The sequence below is a fragment of the Podarcis liolepis genome, assembly GCF_965112155.1.
Source record: "Podarcis liolepis genome assembly, chromosome: 6".
Taxonomy (NCBI): domain Eukaryota; kingdom Metazoa; phylum Chordata; class Lepidosauria; order Squamata; family Lacertidae; genus Podarcis; species Podarcis liolepis.
In genome coordinates, this window is record NC_139559.1 from 96310130 (window position 1) to 96333237 (window position 23108).

The 23108-nt window shown below is 42.2% G+C and overlaps 1 protein-coding gene across 2 annotated transcripts in view; it reads right to left on the reverse strand.

The window, feature by feature from the left end:
• The window catches only part of ATF6 (activating transcription factor 6), an 80293-nt gene that overhangs the window by 51839 nt on the left and 5346 nt on the right, over nt 1-23108 (reverse strand). For both annotated transcript variants that reach the window (XM_083507140.1, XM_083507141.1), the window contains exons 3-12: nt 21765-21852; nt 21128-21219; nt 20331-20460; nt 19006-19212; nt 17714-17934; nt 15231-15416; nt 14513-14604; nt 10685-10804; nt 4588-4701; nt 2049-2148 (exon numbers count right to left, since the gene is read on the reverse strand). In XM_083507140.1, the coding sequence (XP_083363266.1) occupies nt 2049-2148; nt 4588-4701; nt 10685-10804; nt 14513-14604; nt 15231-15416; nt 17714-17934; nt 19006-19212; nt 20331-20460; nt 21128-21219; nt 21765-21852 (1350 nt within the window). The remainder of the gene's footprint in view (nt 1-2048; nt 2149-4587; nt 4702-10684; nt 10805-14512; nt 14605-15230; nt 15417-17713; nt 17935-19005; nt 19213-20330; nt 20461-21127; nt 21220-21764; nt 21853-23108) is intronic.

Sequence of the window (23108 nt, forward strand, 5' to 3'; positions counted from 1 at the left end):
GTTGATATGGAAAGAGGCAGTCCTTGAGGTATTGTACTCCCGAGCCATTTAAGGCTTTATAGGTCAAAGCCAGCACTTTGAATTGGGCCCGGAAACTAATCGGTAACCAGTGCAGTCGGACCAGGATCGGTGCAATATGCTCAAACCATCTTGCTCTGGTGAGCAGCCTGGCCGTTGAATTCTGCACCAGCTGAAGTTTCCAAGCCATCTTCAGAATCAGCCATATGTATAAAGCATTGCAGTAATCCAGCCTAAAGGTTACCAGAGCATAGACAACAGTAGTTAGGCTATCCCTGTCCAGATAGGGGTGTGGCTGGGCTACCAACTGAAGTTGATGGAAGGCACTCTGGGCCACTTCCTAGTCCATCTCTCCATGACATTCTAAGCAAACCTTGATTGGCTGCATATCCTGATATTCTACCCATTTTCATCTCAAGTCTTCCTTTATATGATGTTATCTGCTGCTCATATGTCAACTCCTACTTGTAGGTTAGTTTGAATATTGTGCCCTCTTAAGATATTTTCCAAAACTATTTTCCACTCTTCTCTTATCTGTAACTTGTCCTTGTTCCTCAATTTTGCAGTCACAGTTACTAATTTTGTATATTCTATCAATTTATTCTGCCAGATTTCTTTAGTGGGTATCTCTTTTTCATTCCATTTTTTCACATATACTACTCTGCATGGATCATTTCCCAATACTCTCTAGCATATTTACATGACTGCCACATGTGCATCAGGGTTCCTTCTACCTCGTGGTACTTCCAGCATAAATTAGATGATTTTCTGTGCATTTTCACCAATTTGCTGGGTTTCAAGTACCACTGGTACATCATCTTTTGTAAGTTTTCCTTAATAAGATAGCAGGCAAAGAAATTCATGGTCCCCCGTCCCCCCAATTTCTCTCAAGCAGACATTTCTATATTGTAATCAATGTCTATAGCCCATCTAGTCATTGTCGCCTTTACCATCTCATCTTTGGTCTCCCACTCCAATAGCAGTTTTTAATGGATATCACCACAGTTTACTTTTAGGAACATTGAAGGTACAACGTTTTGTGCACAGAAATGTTCATAGGGGTGCTTTACACAACTAATCCTTTACAACAATTAACGCTTAAAACTTTTTTTTTGTATCAAATTATTTGGGCTACAGGGAAACTATAGCATATAATCCAAGCAATCAACATGACGCAGAACTTCAGACATCATCCTGACTTGGCCACCGTACTCCTTGCTCTGGTAACTTCCACACTGGATTATCACAATGCAGTCCACGTGGCGCTGCCCTTGAAGACGACTCAGAAACTTCAACTAGTTGAAAATGCAGCAGCCAGATTACTGGCTGGGGTTGTCTTTACAACTGTTCTAAAAGAACTGCATTGACTGGCAGTTCATTTCCAGGACCAATTCAAGATTGTCATGTTAGTGTTCAAACCCCTAAATAACTTAAGCCCCAAATATCTGAAAGGCCACCTCCTACCCTACAGAGCCTCCCAGGTATTATGACCAGCAGAGGAGGCCTTCTTGCTAGTTCCATCTCCCTCAGAGTGACAGCCCAGGATAGGGCATTCTCTGTAGTAATCCATTGAGATGTGTCTGATTTCTTCGCTATGCAGCTTTCAGGGAATGAAGACACGCCTCTTTACCCTGGCCTTTGGCACCTGAGATGTGTGCTTTCAGGACCCACCCAATTCCTGTGAATGTAATAGGTTTAAATATTTTAAATTATGTATTTTAAATAGTGTAATCTGCCCTAAGACCTACTGCTGAAGGGCAGGCAACAAATTTAATCATGATTGCTGTATCATCGAATCTGATTACAGGAGTGACAACTGCATCGTATAAATAAAGCATAAATTAAGCCTAAAATGTTTGAATATAATATGTTTGTTTGGGAAGGCAACTGGAAGCACCAGGGCCCAATCCACTCCTGGGGAGCTTCCATTCTGTTCCTCAGTCCAGCTCCTGATCCCAATAATTCCTACGTCTTGTTGGCCATCTCAACCACTTTCTTGCACAAGGCAACAAGCAGCAGCATAAACATACCTGGATGGGCTGAGCTTTTTGCTGCTGACTATTTAACATCCTTGATTTTGTCCTTTCTTCTTCATGTCTATGCACCCAGCCTCGCAGCTCATGCCTCAACCTGTAAAATGCAATACTACAGTTATCTTTTTATTGAGAAACAAACATATGCTGGAGGGAGGGTCATTATAAACCTCTCTACAACCGATAAAGATATTGAAAAGTGAGACAAAAAGCTGTTTGTGACACTGATATAGAGAGTCTCAGTAATGACCTGGGTTAATTTCAATAATTCCAATTCCAATTCACTGACCACAGTTGTTTTATGAGTAATTTAGCCATTGGAAAATGTTACACTTTCAGTAACACAGGAGTTTCATGCTTTTCCACATCTGCAGTTTTCAGTTCTGGGCAGCTCAGAGAAATAGCCATAAGACAATAATGGAACAAGGAAACATTCTGAAAATTCAAAAACTAATATTGAGTAATAGCAATATTGATTTGAGGTTTGGATCTTGATCTGTATCTTTATTGGGGTTACAGAGTTGTCCGTCTTCAGAGTGACAGTGTGATTTATCCTTGTGGAAAATACAAAGATGTTTAGGTGTAGAAAGGGCTGAAAACTCCAACACTCTGCATGCCGAAGTGATTGCCACCAAAGAGAACTTTGAAAGGAAGGATCCTTAAGGGTACAAGACACAGAGGTTTGAATGGAGGTCTCTGAAGAGCTGTGAGGACTGAGTGTAAATTTCAGGTGGGAAAGCGATGTGCCACTGGTGGGTGTTGACGTACCAAAACCCTTGAGAAAGTGTTTCACTAACCAGTCCTGGGATAAGGGAGGCCTACCAGTAGCACTCAGAATGGAGGAAATGGATGAGACGTGTCTTTTGAGAGTATTAGGCCTTAAGCCTTTCTGTAGTCCATGTTGGAGATACTGAAGAATGTCTGGAATCAATATCTTGTGAGGTTGCAGGCCAGATTCTGAGCACCAAGATGTAAAGGCCATCCATGTAGATTGGTAAAGACATTTTGTCGAAGGGCATCTGAAGGCTAGGATCGTTGAAACAACTGCGTAGTCTAAACTGTGGCACTTTAGGCTGTGACACTCACATGCCAGTCAGTTTCAGCCACTGAGGAGACAGGTATAGTAGTGGAACTTGTCACAGCAATGTTGGAGAGAGAGGTAGAAGGAATAGCGGAGTGATTGACAGGGCTTGAAGTTCTGTCATTCATGGCCTGCAAGGCTAAAAGGGAGCAACTAGAACTAATTCTGCCTTCTCTTGCCTGACCTTGCGAAGAACACGTGGTAGGATTGATTGAGGGGGGGAAGGTGTAAGGCAGGCCCCGTGGCCATGGAACTATCAGCGCATCCCATGCCTCCTCCTGAGTGTCCTGAAACCTTGAAAATAACGGAGCAGCTCTCAATTCACCTTGGTCACAAACAGGTCCACTTGGAGGGGATCAGAGATAGCCTCTGATTTTCACCAAATAAACACTCAACTCCATTTGCCACACCATGGACTGGGAGTGGGGAAGAACAGAAGCTACACTCTCTCTCCTTGTCACAGCTGCTGACGAGGAGGACAAGGACGAGGGGCTGACACTCCGCCGCTGCCAAAGTGAACCGGGAGGCAGTTGGGCAGGGCTCAATTTCAAAGGCAAATAGAAGAAGGAACACTCACTCTGTTGCTGGTGTAAAAACAGCGAACTGGGAGGAGGTGGCCAGGTCATTTTTAAATCAAGGCAAATGCCATACCAGCAGTCACACAAGTAGCACACACACCAAAATGAAAGAAATACAGTTGTGATCCCAGAAAAATGGTGGCAGCCGCTGAGGCTACTGAGGGAAAGAAAAAGAGGGTGCCGATAGAGGGCCGCCATGCCTGAATGCGGGAATGGCTATTGGCGATGTGGCAAGGGCACCGGTTCTGGAAAATTTATCAGTGTAAGTAAACAACTAAGGAATAAAAGAAGGGTGGCAAATAAGCAGAACAACCAAACGTAAAGAGCAATGGAAAGGGGGTTTTTGTGTGTGGAAAAAACAACAATGTGCAGACTGTCTGCATCTAGACAAGAGGGAAAACTGAGGGAGTCCAGCCTACTTCCCACAAGCCTTTGCTCCTGGTCTAGTGTCTCACGACAGAGTGAACACCCATTCCATTGGATACGACACCCCGTAAACTGAAATAAAGCTTAACCTGGAAGGACTGTTGTATAAAGGGTACAAATTAGCTCCACAAAATGGTGGGAGTAAAGAAAACAGGACACCATTGGTGGCTATGGTAGGCACAGAGGAAGAGAAGACAGAAATTGATCTAAATGAGACACTAAGAGTTGTGCAAGCAGCAATAGAAGCAAATAATCAAGGGTCAGCACAACTTTCTAATAACATTATGGAACAGTCTAAGAGAGCCATTTCTGTAGAGGGAACTTTGAAAAGGAATCTAAACTAAAAGCTTTGGCAGTGCGCACCTGGAAAAACTTTGCATAGCCACTAGTTACAAGTCCTTGGGCTTATCAGACACGAAACACCACCATCCTGACTGAGCAGGTTGCTTACCTGAGTGACTCTGTGCGATTGATCATTGGCTGGCAAGGTGGGGGAGAAATGTATATTATTGGTTCCTCCGTAACTACCATCAACGCTTTATTATTCGAAACTGAATGTTTATACCTAGAAGGGGGGAATACAAAGCCTTAGATATTTGTTCAAAGGAGACATAACTTGAAGAAAAGAAATGTGAAGATTGTGTATCTATCTATCTATCTATCTATCTATATATATATATATACCGTATTTTTTGCTCTATAAGACTCACTTTTTCCCTCCTAAAAAGTAAGGGGAAATGTGTGTGCGTCTTATGGAGCAAATGTAGGCTGCGCAGCTATCCCAGAAGCCAGAACAGCAAGAGGGATTGCTGCTTTCACTGCGCAGCGATCCCTTTTGTTGTTCTGGCTACCGAGATTCAGAATATTTTTTTCCTTGTTTTCCTTCTCCAAAAACTAGGTGCGTCTTATGGTCTGGTGCGTCTTATGGAGCAAAAAATACGGTATATGCTGTTTAGTTTATCCTTTATAGGATAATTTTATTTTGTATTCCTTTGAATATTTTTTTATAGGCTGCATGCCTGTATAATAAATTGATTTCAAACATGAAACATCAAAAATACAAAGCCATATAACAAAACAAGGCTGCTGAAACCATCTGTGGAAAGAAGAGCTCCCTCAGTTTTAGATCCCACATGTGTGAGGTGGCTTACTTATCTTGGAAGACAAAGAGCTGTTAAACACAACAGACGTCCAATGGAATTCATCTCACCACCACCACCACCCATACTTCAGGACACAAATATGTCCCAGGAGAAAAGCAAACAAGTGCATCTAAGCTGTTATTGCAATGAGGGGATGGACTACACTATCCTCATTTAAAAACAAGCAAACTGCAAAAAAGATAACGTCAGCCCAAATTTGTCTCAATAACTCAAGTTATGACCAAAATAAAGACATGCATAATCTGAAACTGATTTTAATTGTTTTTACGTATGGAAGAGTTTTTAATTGTTTTATTTATGAAACTGCATAATTGCTTTGTGAAATTGCTTAAATAGATTTTTATGGGATGCAATTCATAAATGGAATTAAAAGCAACCAATGGGCAAGTTTCAATTGCCAAAAATTATTCTGTTTTGCTCAAAGAATCTAGGACATTTTGTCCAGGATGGGAAAGAAAGTGTGGGAAATAACACTTAGGGACAAAGATGGGGGTTGGGTTCTCTGGCTAGACCATTCTGAGGCTTCTAAGAGAAACTGTAAATGCAGTATACTTTCCAGATTAAATATTTTTTTTGTGTTAGGGTTGTGCAGTGGCAAGTGTAAAACATGAATCAGGTGCAGTGCATTAACCGAGGAGGAGGGGAAGGGATTCCACAGCTCTCAACAATATGAGATGGCATCCCTGGTTAGTCCCTCTCCTTCTCTTTCTGCTCCCCCCTGCAAAAAGAAAAAAAGAATAGGAAATAGCAGAAAATGTAGATTTCAAGCAAGGAGCCACCCTTTGTTTATTAAGTGTGTTAGGTGTGTGTATTAACTATATTTAATGTATATTATATATTAAATATTAAATGTATATAAAATAAACATTAAATATACATTGATGGAGATACAGTCATACCTCATGTTACGGATGCTTCAGGTTACATCTTTTCAGGTTGCGTCCCGCGGCAACCTGGAAGTACTGGAAAGGGTTACTTCTGGGTTTTGCCGCTTGCGCACAAGTGCTAAATCGCGCTTCGCACATGTGCACAAGTGCCAAATCACAACACGCACCTGCGCAGAACCGGTGCTTCAGGTTGTGAATGGGCCTCCGGAACAGATCCTGTTCGCAACCAGAGGTACCACTGTACATAATTAAATAAAAATGCTCAATAAAGGCTACTTTCATTCTTGTCCAATTGTTAGGCATGTAACTCCAGGACTGCAACGGTCATGTCACTGCCCACAATAGGGAATACACCTGTCTCCTTCCCCATCAAGGCCGGCACCATTATTTTCATCTAAGTTACATTGCTACTTTGAGACAGTGCTCGCATGCTCAACCAAATGACCTACCCCTGTACATTTCAAAGAAAAACCCCAAGGAACAGCTATCCGACTACTCCCTTCCAGTGCAGCAGATGCTAACCGTTTTGAATGCTGTTTGTTTTGAACAGTTAGGCCCATGAAATGGGGGTGGTGAGGGAGAGAAACAGTAGTCATAATGGTTTAAAAGTAGATTAGGAAGTCATCATCCTAAAGCTGGCACTTGAAAAAAAAAGGAATGAAAGTTAGGGTGGAAGAACTGCAAGATACCAAATAGGAGGCCTTAAATATGGCAAACGGGAGGAGGGAGGAGACACGAGGTGGGCAGTCAGGATGCACGAGAACTGGCAGGATGGAAGTCTCACAAACGCTCAGTTTGGAGAGTGAGGTGAGGAGTGTATGGTGCCTGGCTGCAGATTAGAGCTGAGAAGAGGCCATTAAATGTGTCCAGAAAACGGTTCCTGGAACCTTGGGAAGCAGTCTCAGTGGAATGGAATGTGAAAAAGACAGACTGGAGAGGGTGGAGGGCAGGGGAGAAAACAGAGAAGAGAACTAGAGGCAGCAGGTGTAAATGAAATAAAACCATGCCAGGCCAACCAACGCTCAGAGAGGCAAGACAGATGAGGCAACGACAACACCAGGAAGGAAAGGGCTGGGCAGGAGCAAAGGCCAAACAAAATGCAAAGGGGAAACCCACACCACCTCCATCGGCATCATGACCCGCTGTCTCTGTGATTTAAGATGCAGGCAAGACAGCAGATACAGGACCCAAACAGGTCAGGAATCCATGGCATAACTTTACTTCTCCAAGCTCCTCTCCAAATGGTATTTATTCTGCAGAGCTCAAGCAGACACACAGCTAGCGCTCCTTCAAGCGGTTGTGCCTATAGAATCTTTCTCGCAAAGACATTACAAAGCTTCTTGTCTAGCTGCCTGCTTTCCAAAACATTCTCAGCTATTCATGCTTTCGGCACATCTGTGGCTGGCTATTAAAAAAAAACGCTGGAAAGGAAAGGCTCCAATAGGATGGAACAACCTATTAGCTGAAAAAGCCAAAGCTTCAATCTGGAGATGATTAAGTGCACATCTCATCTATTGCCTAAAGTAAACCTCTGTAACAAGCCAACAAGAGCATTAGCAGAGAAGAAGGCAAATACTTTTCAGGCTATACATGGAGCAGGCAGAAGCCACAGGCTCACTTGGGGCATCAGGACCAAATGCACACACACAGAAACAGACCAAGAAGAGATGCAAACATATCCTTGAAATGCTCAGACAGTCAGACACAGGAAGAAACCTTGTCTTGAACTGCTGGGAGTGGGGCAGGACGAGAGAAATGCTGAAAGAAGAATTTTATAAAGAACTAGATAATCTGACTATAATCAGTATTTATTTTTATTATTTAATTTATTACCCACTCTTCACCCTAATATCCTGGGGCAGGTTACAACATTACAGCACAATATTAAAAATAGTTTAAAATAACTTGCAATTACAGAAATAAGGCGGGTTAAAGTTTCTAAAAGCAGACTTTTCTGCAAAAGGTGTTTTTGCCTGGCAAAATAACTATGCATTAATTGCGAGAAAGAGAACTTGAGAAAGTTACATATGTGTGTAAATCAAGGTGCAACCACTGGCCAAATTAAAAGAGACATTGCATTTATTCATTTCTATCCCACCGTTCCTCCGAGGAGCTCAAGGTGGCACACACAGTACTCTGCCTCTACATTATATCCTTATAACAGCCCTGAGAGAGAAAGGCTGAGAGAGTGAAGGAGGGACCTGAGGTCCCAGAGTGAACTTCATGGCTGAGTGGAGATTTGAACCCTGGTCTCCCAGGTCTTAGTCCAACACTCTGTAACCACTACACTTCGCTGGCTCTGATATCTACAATTCCCCAACTTGATAATTTTCAAAGGATTTTATCTGTGTGGGTGCTGCTTATTGACTTGGATGTTAAGATGGAGCCGAACACACCCAAGCATACCACCTCTCTCTCCAGTGGGCCCTCATGGCCCACAGCTGGGACCTAGCCTGCTCAGCCACGCAAGCTTCAGGGTCCTCCTCAGGCACAGAAAGGTGAGGGGAAATGGTATAACAAAGACTGGCAAGCAGTATGAAGCCTCTGGATTGGTCAAACCTAGCATAAAATACGAGGAGTTTGGCCTTCTACCACTGCCTGGTCAAAGAAGTCACTTGTACCTACTGCTCTTCAGGTTCAAGTCCTCAACTCTAGTTCCAGTGGCAGAGAGCAGGAAATCAAGGTGTAGTGTGTGTGTGTGTGTGTGTGTGTGTGTGTGTGTGTGTGTGTGTGATCCCCATTCCAGATTTTGGGACAGTTCTTCACAATCCCAGACTTGCCTTGACATGACAAGGACTTCTCAAACTACAATTTTGAGAACTGAATTCCTTTTCATGCCTATTGTTTCATGCCAGAGCTATAAAGTGTGTCAATCTGTCCTGTGCAGAAGGAAAACTAACCTGCCCACAAATGCCTTTCCAACTTTACTCCTAGGGGTTGCCGCAATGTTTGGAGCACACATTTTCCAGATGGAGGCTACAGCTGAAGGAGCTATTTGAAATTGGGGCTATTTTGGGGAGGTTTTTCTCTGAACAAAATGTATGTTGATCCAATACCCCAGAACAGCAGACCCAGATGGTCAAAGACATTTTTCAGCAATACTAGAGAGATTCATAATGGAAAAACATCAAGTTGCATGAAAATGAGCTGGAACAGTGTATGCCCTGGAAGGCTGTAGGCTAAAGACAGAAACCAGGATAGCACGTGCTTCACAAAAGCACATATGAGCTAAAAACTAGGAGAGGGGCCTCTGCTGGCATCTAAATACCCTCCTAAGAAATGAAGCATCTCTTACACTGAAGCTGAAAGGGGAAAGCTGTACAGCATGCTTTCTGCAAACAGGATAGCTCTTGAGCCCCAAAGAACTGGAGCAAAAAGCTACTGCTACAATCAACAATACTATTTCAAATTATTATTTGGTGTCAGCACACAGGATGCAGCCAGACACTGAACCCTGTTAGAGACACAGAAAGCTGGTTTGTGTCAATTTAACATGAAAAGTGGAAAGCAATTTTGTTCAGAAATGCAGCTCTTCACCCCACATACACTCAAACACATTCAACTGGCCAAAAATAACCAATAGCACTGACTGGCCATGTGCCCCACACCCCTATTAATTTAGTCTGGATTCTGGTCTTGCTTTTCCCCTGTTCCCCTGAGACTTGCTTCTCCAATTCATGCCTATATTTTGCTAAGTTCTTCTACTTCCATGCACCTTTCAACCCCAATTCCTATCTTGGCTCTTCTCCTGCACTGTTGGCCCATTTGCTCTCTCACTTCCAGTGTCAAGCACCCAGACCACCACCATCTACAACCTGAAGTTTGCTTCCAGCTTTGATCTTTCTGCCTGGTCTTGGCCAGATTCAGATGTACATTGAACTGGATATGGAGATCAAATCAGGACAAAGATAATCTGGTAGTTATCTGTGTTATATTATCCTAATAAATGAGCCTGTCAGAATTTCTGCATTTTGCACCCACAGTATATTTTTTTACAGGCAGTCTCACCAAGAGAGTATTACAGGAGTCCAACCTGGATGTGACCAAAACAAACATTACCATGGCAGGTTCAGTGTCAAACTCCCTCCAAAAACATGCTTCCAACACAGGCCGTGCCCCTCTCAACAAAGAACAGCAGAGGAGTCTTGCCACATTGAACATCAGAGGTGCTCAAAGGGCTATACACTTCTCAGTCCTGACTTGGGATGAAGTGGGGTTCAGGGGCAAGGCCCTGACTGCCTTCACAGCTCAAAGATGAGAAGGGGGTGGGATGAGGCCATTATGTCAGCTGCAGAAGTGCTTGGGAAGCACAGCGCCTCACTATTTTCCAAGCATCTCCAAGCCAAAAATACAATATACACCCACCATCCTTGAACACAATCATGGACCCTGGGTCCGAGTGAAATTGTTAAGCACTATAACCCCACCCATTTACTGCCTGTGTATGTATAAGGTGCTGGAAACAGGAAGCCAAGATAATGTATGCTTTAATACTCACCCATCATTATTCCTGCCATCTGTTTCCTGAGGTACCCTTGCAGAGAATTCAAGAAGGTGCCTGCTCTGGTGGGCAGAACTACCACGAAGTTCAGTAGAGCTGGGGCCCCATTCAAGCACACTGAAAGCAAAAGATAAAGCTGTGAGTTTCAGGAGTGAACCACAGCCAGATTCCCCCATTCTTTTACCTATACTATAGCTTAGCTGAACCTAGGCCTGGAACATTTGAGGTGGTTCACTGTTCAGATTTGGCAACTCCTTAGCCAAGGCAGATCTTAAATTGATTTACAGCATTTGTACAATTTCTCACTTGCCCTTCCCCATAAGGTCCCAGGGTGGGTTACATTAAGAGCATACACAATTATAAAAACAGACAGAACCATTATAACAATAAAACAAGGAAAGTTGTTCCAAATGGAGAACAGTAATTTAAAAAGTTGCTGTAGCTATAACTGGAAAATCCCTGCCCATCTCACCTGAAATATCAACCCACTTAAGCAAGACACTATTCTCTTTGCCTTAGCACTTCTCCACACTGGCTACATGGTTATTATAAGGTTTATAGCTATAATATGCAAACTGCATTGAAAACTGCTATATAAATCAGGAGAAGGGAACCTCCACTCCTCCAGATGTTGTACTCCAATTCCCATCAGCTTCAGCCAGCAAGGTCAATGGCCAGGGATGATGGAAGCTGTTTCACTACCCCAATAAAATGCTTACTATTCTTGATAGCAAAGCCTCACCAATGGAATTCCTTGCCTAGGAAAAGCCATATGGTTACTGCATTGTCTTCTTTTAAGAGACTACTAAACAGCACCTTATTTAGTTGAAAACAGTATTCTGCGAGTCTGATTTTAGTGTGGTGTTGAGTTTTGTCATTAAGTATTTGGATTTTTTTAGCATTTTGAAATACTGATGGCATCTTGCTAGAAGGCATGGTTACTGGTCATTAACTATCTCTGTTCAGGGCTACAGAACAACAGAAGTACCAGCAATCAAAATCCAGAGAGAGCGTATTTGGGTGTGGCTTGTATTCTTAACCTCAATCAAATTAGAAATTGGCATAGTTCTGAACTGGTTCACATGCAGTTTTATACAGCTAGTTCAGCTTCGCCCTGGAGGGGCTGTTATGGAGGGGGGTGTTTCTGTTTTTATATGTTGTATGAAATGTTAATGTTTTAAAGCATTTTTTTCTTTTCTTCCACCTGTGCAATGTACTGATATATCTTTTTAACTGTAAGTTACTTGGAGACCTTTTAGGTAATAAATAATTAGTAAGTTCTACAGTATTACTACTACAACCACTAATAATAATAATAATAATCAAACATAGGGATCACTGGTCCCTGTCCAAACAAAATTCCACCAGACAGCACAAAACCCATGAATGAGCCTATTTGGATGCCTGGTCAATGACTTCATTCACCACATGATGCGTTTCACAACACAAATTGTGGCCTCATTAGCATTAGCTATAGCCTTTCAATAAATTGTGGACATGCAATTATTCTGGACTCTTGAGCCACATTCCCAGCAAAAACATGAGTTTAAGATTTCCACAGATAACTGCAAGGAACAGAAGATAGATGTACTGCTGCCCATGACAAGGATACATTGCAGACACAACATCAGCCTCCTGCAAGCCATGCTCTGCACATCAGGAGCCAGACTCATTAATACATTACTCCACACTTCTCCAAAGGTATTTTCTTCCTCCTAAAATTAGCCACAGTGTCTCAAAAACAAACTATTGTTTCCTCGTAGAGATAGAAACCATGGTGTGAAAAAATATTTGCAAACCCAGTAAGCAAAGGATCTTGCACACATGCTTCCTGCCAATGCACAAGTAATACAAAGCTATGGTTAGCAACAGGAAAGAAAGATGAGGCTGGTAAAAATTGTCCTAGCCTACTTGGGTAGGGGGGCAGAATATAAAATTAATACCATGTGCATCCTGAGCCCCCTGGAAGAAAGGCAGGGTAAAAATGTAATTATTCCCTACTCTTGTGATCAGAATTGGTGAAATTCAAGGAGAGAGCAAAGGATAATCAGCCACCTTGTGAAATCAGATGGTGGGTAAGAGCATGGGTGCAGCAGAGAGGCTGCCCTCCAGCTTCCTTGATTAGCAAAGCACACGTTTGCCCAGTGACACTTTCTCTGTCAAACTGATGGATTGGAAATCCATCTATGCCAGCAAACTTAACTGGGTCTGATTTGTAAATCTGGCCAAAAAACAAACCCTTGTGCAATTAAAATGTCAGATTTTTTTTAAAAAAAATCTAAGCAGTACAGTAACTGCTCTGCTCCAGCCAACAGTGATATCATCTGAAACATATGCCTGGTTATAAAAGTTTTCTGAGGACAAAATAATCCTTGAATTAGAGCTGGGAAGCTTCCAACAGCATAAATGAAAAACTGACAAGGGCTGGCCAATGCCAGGAGCAGAGACTGCTCCCCCTTCGGACAGAACTTCCACAACACTTGCTCCAGCCAGCCCATTCTTGCAAATTAACCTGGTTAAGGCACCATCTACTGGGCCACTTTAGAATAAATATTGGAATCTTTCATCTTCCAATCAGTGCTGAATACAGATACAAATAACTGCTGGCCTTTCTCTTTTCGGAAAGAGAGTGGTCACTGCTTCATTACCCCGGTGTAGGACAACCTGATTTTTTTGCTTTGACTATAAAACAGCATGCAGCACAAACTTACACTTGGCTAGAGCATGGTGCTGATAATGCCAAGGCTGCAGATTCAATCCCTGTATGGGGCAGCTGCATGTTCTTGCACTGCAGAGGGCTGGACTAGATAATCCTCAGGATCCCTTCCAACTCTACAATTCTATTATTCTATAGTCGCTCAAAATGAGCCTCACCATGTTCAATAGTGTACACAGGGTTACAGTCTTAGTCTGCAAAGAGTTTTTAGATCAACATCTGTAGGCTGCCACACTACACAGTGGCAAGTGTGAAGAGTTTCTCTTTCGCCAGCTACACTAATGGCTCTCAACATTAAATAGCTCTTTGTCCAAATTTCCCCCTTGATTTCTTGAAAAGCAGAGATCCCACAAGTGATATTATCTTTTCTGACTGACTGCTCAAAAGCCCAGCGGTTGTGTCCAACATAAACTGGCCCTGTTCAATGAGTGACTCTGGCCATCCTTTTTCCACTATTAGAGGGGAGAAATTCAGAGTGGCTCCTTTCGCTGGCGCTACTTCTCATATATAACATTCTCAAGATGCATTTCCCATACAACCTTGCCTCACTTTCCATGGAAGGGCACCGACATGGATGGCAAAGGCACCAATGAGAGATCTGCATTTCAGAAGAATAATCCACCCAGCTACTGACAAATTCAGAATTAGTCCATGTGAGGGAAAACAACAGCCACACTCTTTTTAATGTGATGGCTCAAAGTTATCACTGGATCTTCCAGAAGAATAAACATAAGAGAAAAGCTTGCTCCTGACACTGTCATTGTCTAACTTTATTTTCAAACTTTCTGTCATCAGGGAACCTTTTCCATGCTGGTTTGAAATGGCAAAGAACCTTTGTGCTTCTGCCTTGCAGTCTCCATACATTGGAATAGATGCTGTTGCAGATTCTAGTATGAGCAACTGATTCACCCAAAGTGTTGGCCAGGTTTACTGAAAAATGCTGTCCTGTGGATTCACGCTGTAGTGAGATATCAACAATTAGGAGATTTTACCTATTGACCTCAGTAAGCCACCAGAGCTTGAGAATAAAAATCAAAGGATGCATCTCTGTTTTGAAACCAACTCTGGGTATATTGTTGCCTGATGAGGGTGTTGGAAAGGAGCCTCACCTTAGTCTGTCATAATTCAGCATTACGAAGGCTAGGAGCACCATCACACAGAGTGCTCTTCTCTTTGGAGGGGAGCCTTTGAGATTCTGGTTCTGGAAAAGAAGAAAAGCATTACAGTAAAGTAAGTGTGAACGCAGACAGCATTTTTCCACTCCTTCCAACATTAAGAATGCCATTATTATTTGTGCCAAAAGGGGGTTGCAGCATCAATCATAGTGACTTAATAGTGTTGACATTCCTCACATATTCACCCAAATACAGCATCAGCTGTGATCTTGATTAACAACCAACAGGGAAAACAGAACTCTATTTGATCTTTCAACGGCATCCTTCTCAACATACTTCAGATTGCTTAAGTGACCCCATATTCTTGGCAGAGAGGGCCTTGAAGAGCACATGTGAATCCTCAAGGCTGAACATGTCTACCCTCCAATTCAGATAGCATAAAAGATTCTGCATACGTATGGAGGGCAATGCTCCCAATATCCTCCTTCAACTGATCTAGGTCCCAAAGCCTTGGTTCTTAAGTGGTACATGGGCAAGTGAAGAAGAGGATGCAGAGGGATCAACCACATCTGAATCCATATAAAGCAGAAGTTACCATCATCAGCAGATTCCCCAGCCTAGAAATGCTTATTAATCCAGGTTCCCTTGTCAGCACATTACCACAGTAAACAATCTCTTTCAACATGCTTATTTCTCACAACCCCACACCTACCTCCACTGCCAGTTCATCCAGCTGCCTCTTCAGAGTACTATTCTCTCTCTTAAGGTGATCGTTCTCCAACAAGGCTGACTTCAACCTGGCCTCCAAACCCAGCATATATTCTTTTTTCTTCCTGCGTGATTGACAAGCTGATTCACGGTTCTTTATCATACGTTGCTGCCGTCTCAGAACATTCATCTATGAATGAGGGACAGGGAACTCGTTAATGCTATAATGCTATCATACTTGCAAAGAAACCTTGTTACATAAGCAATGAAGTTACACATTGGGAGAGGGGAAATTGGGGGGAGGGAGCCAACAAAATTGTTTATTGGAAAAAAGAAACATGAAATTCAGGAGATTCTTACCATGGCTCTTGTTGCTTTGATCCAGAACTCTTATTTCAACTTCAACCTTCTCTAAATTTGATTAAGATGCATTCACCATGTAAGCAACACTGCATTTAAAACCACGGTGTTCTTTTCAGTCAGACACAGCTTTATTTAATAATCCTATTTATTTGTAATACACAAGCCAAACTCTCCTGAAATGTTTTATAGCTTGTATTTCAGCCTTGGCTAATCTAGCATTTAAATGCTCTGCAAATAATCTTGCAATTTATTCCCACAGAACACCGCTGGGAACCCCCCAATATTTTGGCTTGTGTTTCTTTAAGGGAAATGGAGCTTTTACTCTTCTCTGGGAGTGTTGTGGGTTCCTTCCTATCTAGCTTAGTCAGAGACATTTTGCCTGGTTATGTTTACAATCTGGTGACAATTGACAAAGCCGGGGGGGGGGGGAGGCAGGACACACTGCTATGCTTTCTGAATCAGCAGGCTGATGAAGAGAGAGGCTCAATGAAGCTAAATTTTCAAGTCTCCCTGGCTTGAGGGAAACCTGGAACTGGAAGCACTCTTGGATCCTGTCAGCCTCAATGACCCCAAGGCACCAGGTGAATGGCACCAGAAGTGACCTGACATACCATTAAGGTGTGAGAGAAGTGAAGGGGTCAGCCAAACAAGCAAGTCAACAGGTGGCATTCTTTGAACCACCCCAAGGTCTTATGATGAAGGGCAGTATATAAATCTAATTAACAACATGTGACAGAGGCTTAGTTCTCACTGAACTGCACTACTTCTGACGACATGCTCCTCTATGCCCCCACAATCTTTCCACACCAAAAACTAGGATAAAAACAAAGTTCTAACATTGTTTAAAATTGTCCCTGACTTTTTAAAATGCAGGGCATTCCCTGCATTCCATCCCCATGTAGACCTTCAGTTTGAAGTGGTCCAGCCCAGTCATAGTTTTACCACCGTAGTGATAATTACCACCGACTGGGGAAGTATGGGAAGACAGGGCATCTAACCAGTTTTTATCTATATTGCAGACCAGTGAAAACTCATTCAATGCAGTTGCAGCCCTCTATTGAACCCAACTCTTGTGTCTCGCAGCATCATTACTGGGATTGGGGACAACTTGCAGTTTTCTGGTTGGAGAGGGAAATTGGGAGAGAAGGTTTTAGTTCTCACCTGCATTTCCAAGTGCTGCATCTTTTTTAAGTGGCTGAAAATTGGACAAAAAAAATGGAAATGCATGGCTAGCCCTGAGATGGCTGGCAAAATCCCTGAAGCAGCAACTTCCAGGGAGGGTGGGGACTGTGTCTCCTGGTACAGAAAAAACAGCTCAACAAAGCTTTGCTCCTCTGCCCTGCAACCACACTCAATATTCCAACAATAACTTCAGCATAACTCGGAAAAAGAAGTTCAACAATGCCATCTACATACAGATTTTTCTTTTAAGAGGATTGATAAAATCTTGGGGCAGGGAAGAGGATGGCTCAAACTGGCGCATCCTTGCAGCCACATCCACCTCCAGGAGAAAAAATCAGGAAATGAGTAAATCAGGAAAACAGATCAGGCACAACATTGGAAATAGGAAATAGGCATAATGGTGGAAACAGTGTATCCAGTTCTGTGTTTCCTTCATAATCCTAATGTGTGGGTGGGATCACTTTTTAAAATATATTTTATTATATTTCCACAAATTTCACATAACCATAATACAATAATCTTTAATTATTTCTGTTGCTCATAGTTCAAATCCTGCTCATGAATTCATCATATTATAGCTCTTTAAATAGTCCAAAAAAGGCTACCATTCCACCATAAAACAATCATCATTAAGTTCTCTTATTTTACATGTCAGCTTTGCTGATTCAGAATAGCCTATCACTTTGCCTATCCATTCTTCTCTGGTAGGAACTTCTTCATCTTTCAATTTCTGTGCATAAAGTATCCAAGCTGCTGTTGTCACATACATAAACTTAACCTTTTTTCTTTTTCTTTGAACTTCTGTCTCTATAATCCCTAGAAGAGCCCTGACTTGTTGCTAATGGTGCTCTACAAGTTTTCTTGGAATCCTAAAAGAAGATTTGCAGCAAAAACTCTCTAGGTGCAAGGGCCAATTACAAACTTTTGTTAGAAAGAACTTACATCCATGCTAGTATTTGGGGAAGCAGCATGAAGAACAGGCTTAGACTCAGTAAGTTTTCCGGAGGTCAAACTCTTTCCTACAGTTTGCGGCAATACATTTACAGCATGGCCTGGTAGTTGTGCGACTCCACCAGTGACAGCAATGGCTGGATTAGTGGCAGGGAGGATTGCGGGTGCCTGAAAATGCACCACGGCAGGCTGAGAAAGCATTACCGGCTGACCTGTAATAGAGAGAAACAGCACTGCAGAACTGATTTATCACACAAAGAAACAGATTTCTATGCATGTTAAGTCTTCTCCCTTGGCAGCTGTATCAAGAGGAGAACTGATTTATTGCCCAAAGTTGAAACTTAACACTGATGCCAGACCTAGAAAAACATTTCGAATCCTAGGCACTCAGTCTCCTAGGATGGGATGCAAAGATTTCCTTTAGTAACACCCAATGAGTTGCAGTTGCCCGGTGATACCCCCTCCCTCCTTTTAAGCAGTACACTCTGGGCCATAGCATATATCACTTTGGACACTACCTTCAGTTTTTTAAAAAGTTACAAGGTGGCAAAGAAGCTGCTTGACAGTCTCTGCCAAATCAGACCAAAGAATCTTCTAGTCCAGCCCTAGATTTTCAGCAGTGGCCCATCAAATACTGTCAGGAAGCTTAGAAGCAGAAGAAAGCTGGAGGTGTATTTCTTATTGACTATGACTCAGTGTCAGGTAATCAGAGAAATACTGCCTCTGAACACAGAGGTGTCACTTAGACATCATTATTAAGCTACTGTATGTAGATGGTTCCTTGAGCAGGAAGAACCCGGGAGGAGGGTGTGGTTTCCCAGGAATGTTTACCAGCCAGACATTCCACCTTGGCTGCTGAAGAGCATTAATGTATACGGTAATTGATGGGTACGTTCTTCTTTGTAAATCATGTGGAGATCTTTTTTTAAAAAATGTTGAAAGACAACTAATAAATGTTTAAAGTTTGCATCTTCCATTAACTCACAATGCTTTTAAAAGTCATCTATGCTTGGGCACATAGATGGCTCTTTGCATCCTTGGTCTTACTATAGAAAGGACCTACAAAGTAGTACTTGACCATTTCACCACTGGGTGCCAAAACTGAACATGCATAATGAGCCTGAGGGTTGAAGCTGCTTAACTGCGTACATTAAATATAGCTCTATATTAAAGCAATTTAAAAACATTGGCAACCCACCTTGCTTAAGAAAACTGGCACTGATCCAGTTTCCTTTTCACACATGAGAGCCAAGCTTTCCACCCTCCACCATCTGCTCACATACCTTTTGCAGGTGCTGGCTGGATAGCAACAACTGGCTGCTGCTTTGGCAGTGCCAAGAGTGTTTGAAGAGCCGGAATGACAATAGCTTTTGCATGAACACTGACGCTGGTCTGAGGCTCCCGAAAGGCAGGCAACAAAGGTTTAGGTTGAACCAAAGGTTTGGAGGCTGGCTGACTACATCGACTGGAGGTCACAGAAGATCCATTTGCTGGAGAACAGAATGAAACTGGATTGAAATTGACGTGCTCTTCCAAAAAGATTACAATTACTGGTTTCTTTTTATCCAGGACATGCATTAGCATGAAGATAAGCAGTCATGCACCTCAACAGAGGTGACATCATAGGCCAGGAGAGCAGGGAGGAAAGCAAGAAGATAGGAAGCTGCCTTATATAATCAGCCCCTTGTGTTGATCTAGTTCAGTATTGTCTACGCCAGAGACGTCCAGCTTCCAAGAGACTGTGATCTACTCACAGTATAAAAAAACCTGGCATTGATCTACCCATTGTCAGAGTTGTTGAGCTTTTTCTTTTTGGGACTACACTAACTAGCAGCGATTCTCTAGGGTTTCAGACAAGGGATCTCCTGTCTGGATGCTCTGCTACTGAGGTACGAATCCCTCCTCAAATAGAAAATGCATCAGATGAAGGGAAGCATTCAAGATAGCCTAACCACAAAATCTGCTTTTAAATATCAACAAAACCTGGAAGATACTTATGATTAAAACTATTAAAAACATGTACATTTCAAACTAGCTTTATATATGTTGAACTTGTGTAAGCAACCATCCTTTAATTCTAAATGTTTGTGACATCAAGAGGCCACTGCAAGCCCCCTCTAAGAATCAACAACCAGAAAAGGAAGCTAGATGAAAAAGGGGACAGATTGCTAACATCAACAATAGTAATTTATATAGCACATTTCAAGTGTCCATTACACAGGGTTTAGTGAATGGTCTTAAGGTTTTTAAAGATGCCAAATAATTGTGTGTCAAAATTTTAAAATATTGCTAATGATTTTTAATACAATTATTTACAAAAGCTGCAGGTAATAAGAATCCTCACTGACACAGGAGATAATGCCTCATCTACAGTGCTGATGCTTCTGATACATCTCTTAAAAACGAAGAATGACTCTTTCTTCAGAACTACTGTTTATACATATGCAAACTTACGCATATATACTGATCAATTAAAACTCATACAATTCATTTTCTCAGCTATTTTAAAGTGAGTGACAGCCCTAATTCTCAGTCACACTTATAATGGGAGAGGCCAGGATTATGACTCCTATAATGCAGATGGCCAGAGCAAACATATCTGCTATACCCGAGCGGTTTGTTGTTCTGGGTGGAGGCTTCTTCTCCTTTCGTCCTACAGGTGAGGAAAGACTTTGAGAGCCCCTGTCATACAAAGACACAGGCGATGGGTGGGAACTGGAGCCCAGCTCTACCCCCTCCTGAGAAAGTAAAAACAAAAACGAAACAAAATGAGTCAATTCCAGTTGCAATAAATAAGTAGAAGACAAACACATGCTAATAAAAAGTCTATTTTCAAATCTGCACTCTGTTCACACGCTAGCTATGGCATGCTATGCTAAATCTTCAAGATCCCAACCCAGCTCATTAAGTCCTATGTAAGCCATTTATACCCAGTATCTTGGAATATCTGCAGTTATCACAGTAGCTGGAAATGGTGGATTAAAGGGTTGTGGAGGTTGCGGTACAGCAGCCCCAAATAGAATTTCAGTTAATAAAAACCATGAATTGTAATAGATGAGGACTTGCAATGAACCATATCAGTCTCTATGTTTGGAAAATTTGTAGGCAAATATCAAATCAGTCAAAGACTCACTCAATGGCCTTGGGCAAGTCACCTGCCCTTAACCTCAAGGAGAGAGTACAATAATTTATTCCTTGCATCATTCCTACTGCAGCAGAGCCTTAATTCTGGTTTGCTCCCAGGTATTTTCTTGAAACATCGGCCGAAGAACATGGAAGTTACATAGCAGAGACGAAAAGCAATCACTTCTATGCAACTTTAAAAACTACCTATAGCTCTGAATTCTAACTCCATTAAATGCTACCCCACTGGATGTGACTAGCACAAAATGTTCAGCTGCTTACAGGTACATGTGCCGGAGAATCCACAGATAGAGGAGAAGGAACTGAATCAGCTGAAGTGGCTGGCGAGGGAGGCTCCACTTCACAGTCGACATCTGCAAAATGAGGATGTAAATGAATGTAAGACTAAACAGGTGCCTCTATGTGTAGAAATCTGGATTGTAAGTATGATGCTGAAATAGATTTAATGAGTTAATATCCTCTTTGGTTTGAGTGTTTGGGTTCCCCAGTGCCCCTTCTTTAGAAAGATTAAAACATAGCATGACGTTAGGAACCTTATCCATCATTTCCCCTTGGATCAGACTACTTTCCCCATATCCAGACTATCAGGATATGAGCAAAGAGATTTTCCACTGATTTAGGGAGAATTCATTATGGTTTAAAGTCAGCACAAGAGAGTGTTGTTGCACTCAGGCCCTGCTTGTGGGCTTGCTATCAACATTCGGTTGTCCACTGCAAGAACAGAATGCTGGACCAAAATGGCCTTTGGTCTGATCCACCAGGGCTCCTCTAATGTTATCTTATGCAAGAGGTCTCATTACTACCGTGTCAACGCCAAGCACTTAAGCTGTGTGAAACATGGGTATATTTCAGAAGCAGCATCTAATATTTTGCGATGAGCAACCCATCCGGAGATTACCTGCTGGAATCTGCTTTGAAACATCACAGGAGTCCAAGTCCCAATGTATCAGATCCAAGTCAAAGTCAAAATCACAAAGATTGTTTTCCTACAAATTAAAGTGAGCAAAATTAGAAAGAGAGAGAGAAGCAAACTGAATAAGCAGTATATTCAAGAAATACTAGGTAGACTTCCGGTTTGCTGCAAGGGGAGAAGGAAGTAGGTACTGCTATCGCAGTGACCCGGCTGCTGCTTTTTTGGAGTTTTGGGGTAGCTCAGAGGCAACAAGCACCCCAAAGAAGGTCCTGGGGATGACCAGGACATTGAGGGGTCCCGCAGTTACCAAAGCGAGCTCCCAATGGGTCCGCTTGGTTCCACCAGGAGCCGGATCGTCCCAGTGGTTGAGCCGTGGTCACTGGGCTCTAACGCACTCCAGCAGCAAGCTGCCTTGTCATTCCTCTCTCAGGAGTGGAAAATTTCCCAAAATTCAATCAAAGAAACAAAAGGATTAATTCTGAATTATTTTGAACTATTGGATTTATTTGGTGTGTTGACTGGAGAACGAAAAGGGAGACTTCTCTGGAAATGTTTGCTGTCCTGCAAGGGAACAAGCTGTTTGAAGAAATCAAGGTAACAAAAAAGCCTGCCATCGCAAATAAGGGAAGGGGATAGGGTAGTCAAATTGAGAAGCTTAAGTGAATGACCCTTAACGGGAAAACCCCCATGACTATAACCACTACACTGCCTATAACCACTTCTATATTTTAAAGGACATTTTTTTATACTTCTTTATATTGTTGTGAGAAGGAGGATATTAAGAAAATGGGAATCTTATCCGAGTGATTATAATATACCTGAGTGTCTAAAGACAAACAGTACAGTGGTACCTCGGGTTACATACGCTTCAGGTTACAGACTCCGCTAACCCAGAAATATTACCTCAGGTTAATAACTTTGCTTCAGGATGAGAACAGAAATTGTGCAGCGGCGGCACAGAAGCAGCAGGAGGCCCCATTAGCTAAAGTGGTGCTTCAGGTTAAGAGCAGACCTCCAGAACGAATTAAGGACTTAACCTGAGGTACCACTGTAATTTTGAATGCACCAATATTGATTTTGGAACTGCAGGTGGCAATAAACTGAATGAAGATGGGCAAAGCATCAAGACCAGATGGACTTACCACAATTTATTTTAAAAAGTTTCAGGATGTACTTATAGAACCACTTAAATACACCATGAATAGAATTTTGGTGACTGGCACCAAAGATGCATTTATTACTTTGATCCCTAAACAAGATAGTGATCTAACAAAGACTAAGAATTATAGATCTATTTCTTTATTGAATTGTGACTATAAACTACTTGCC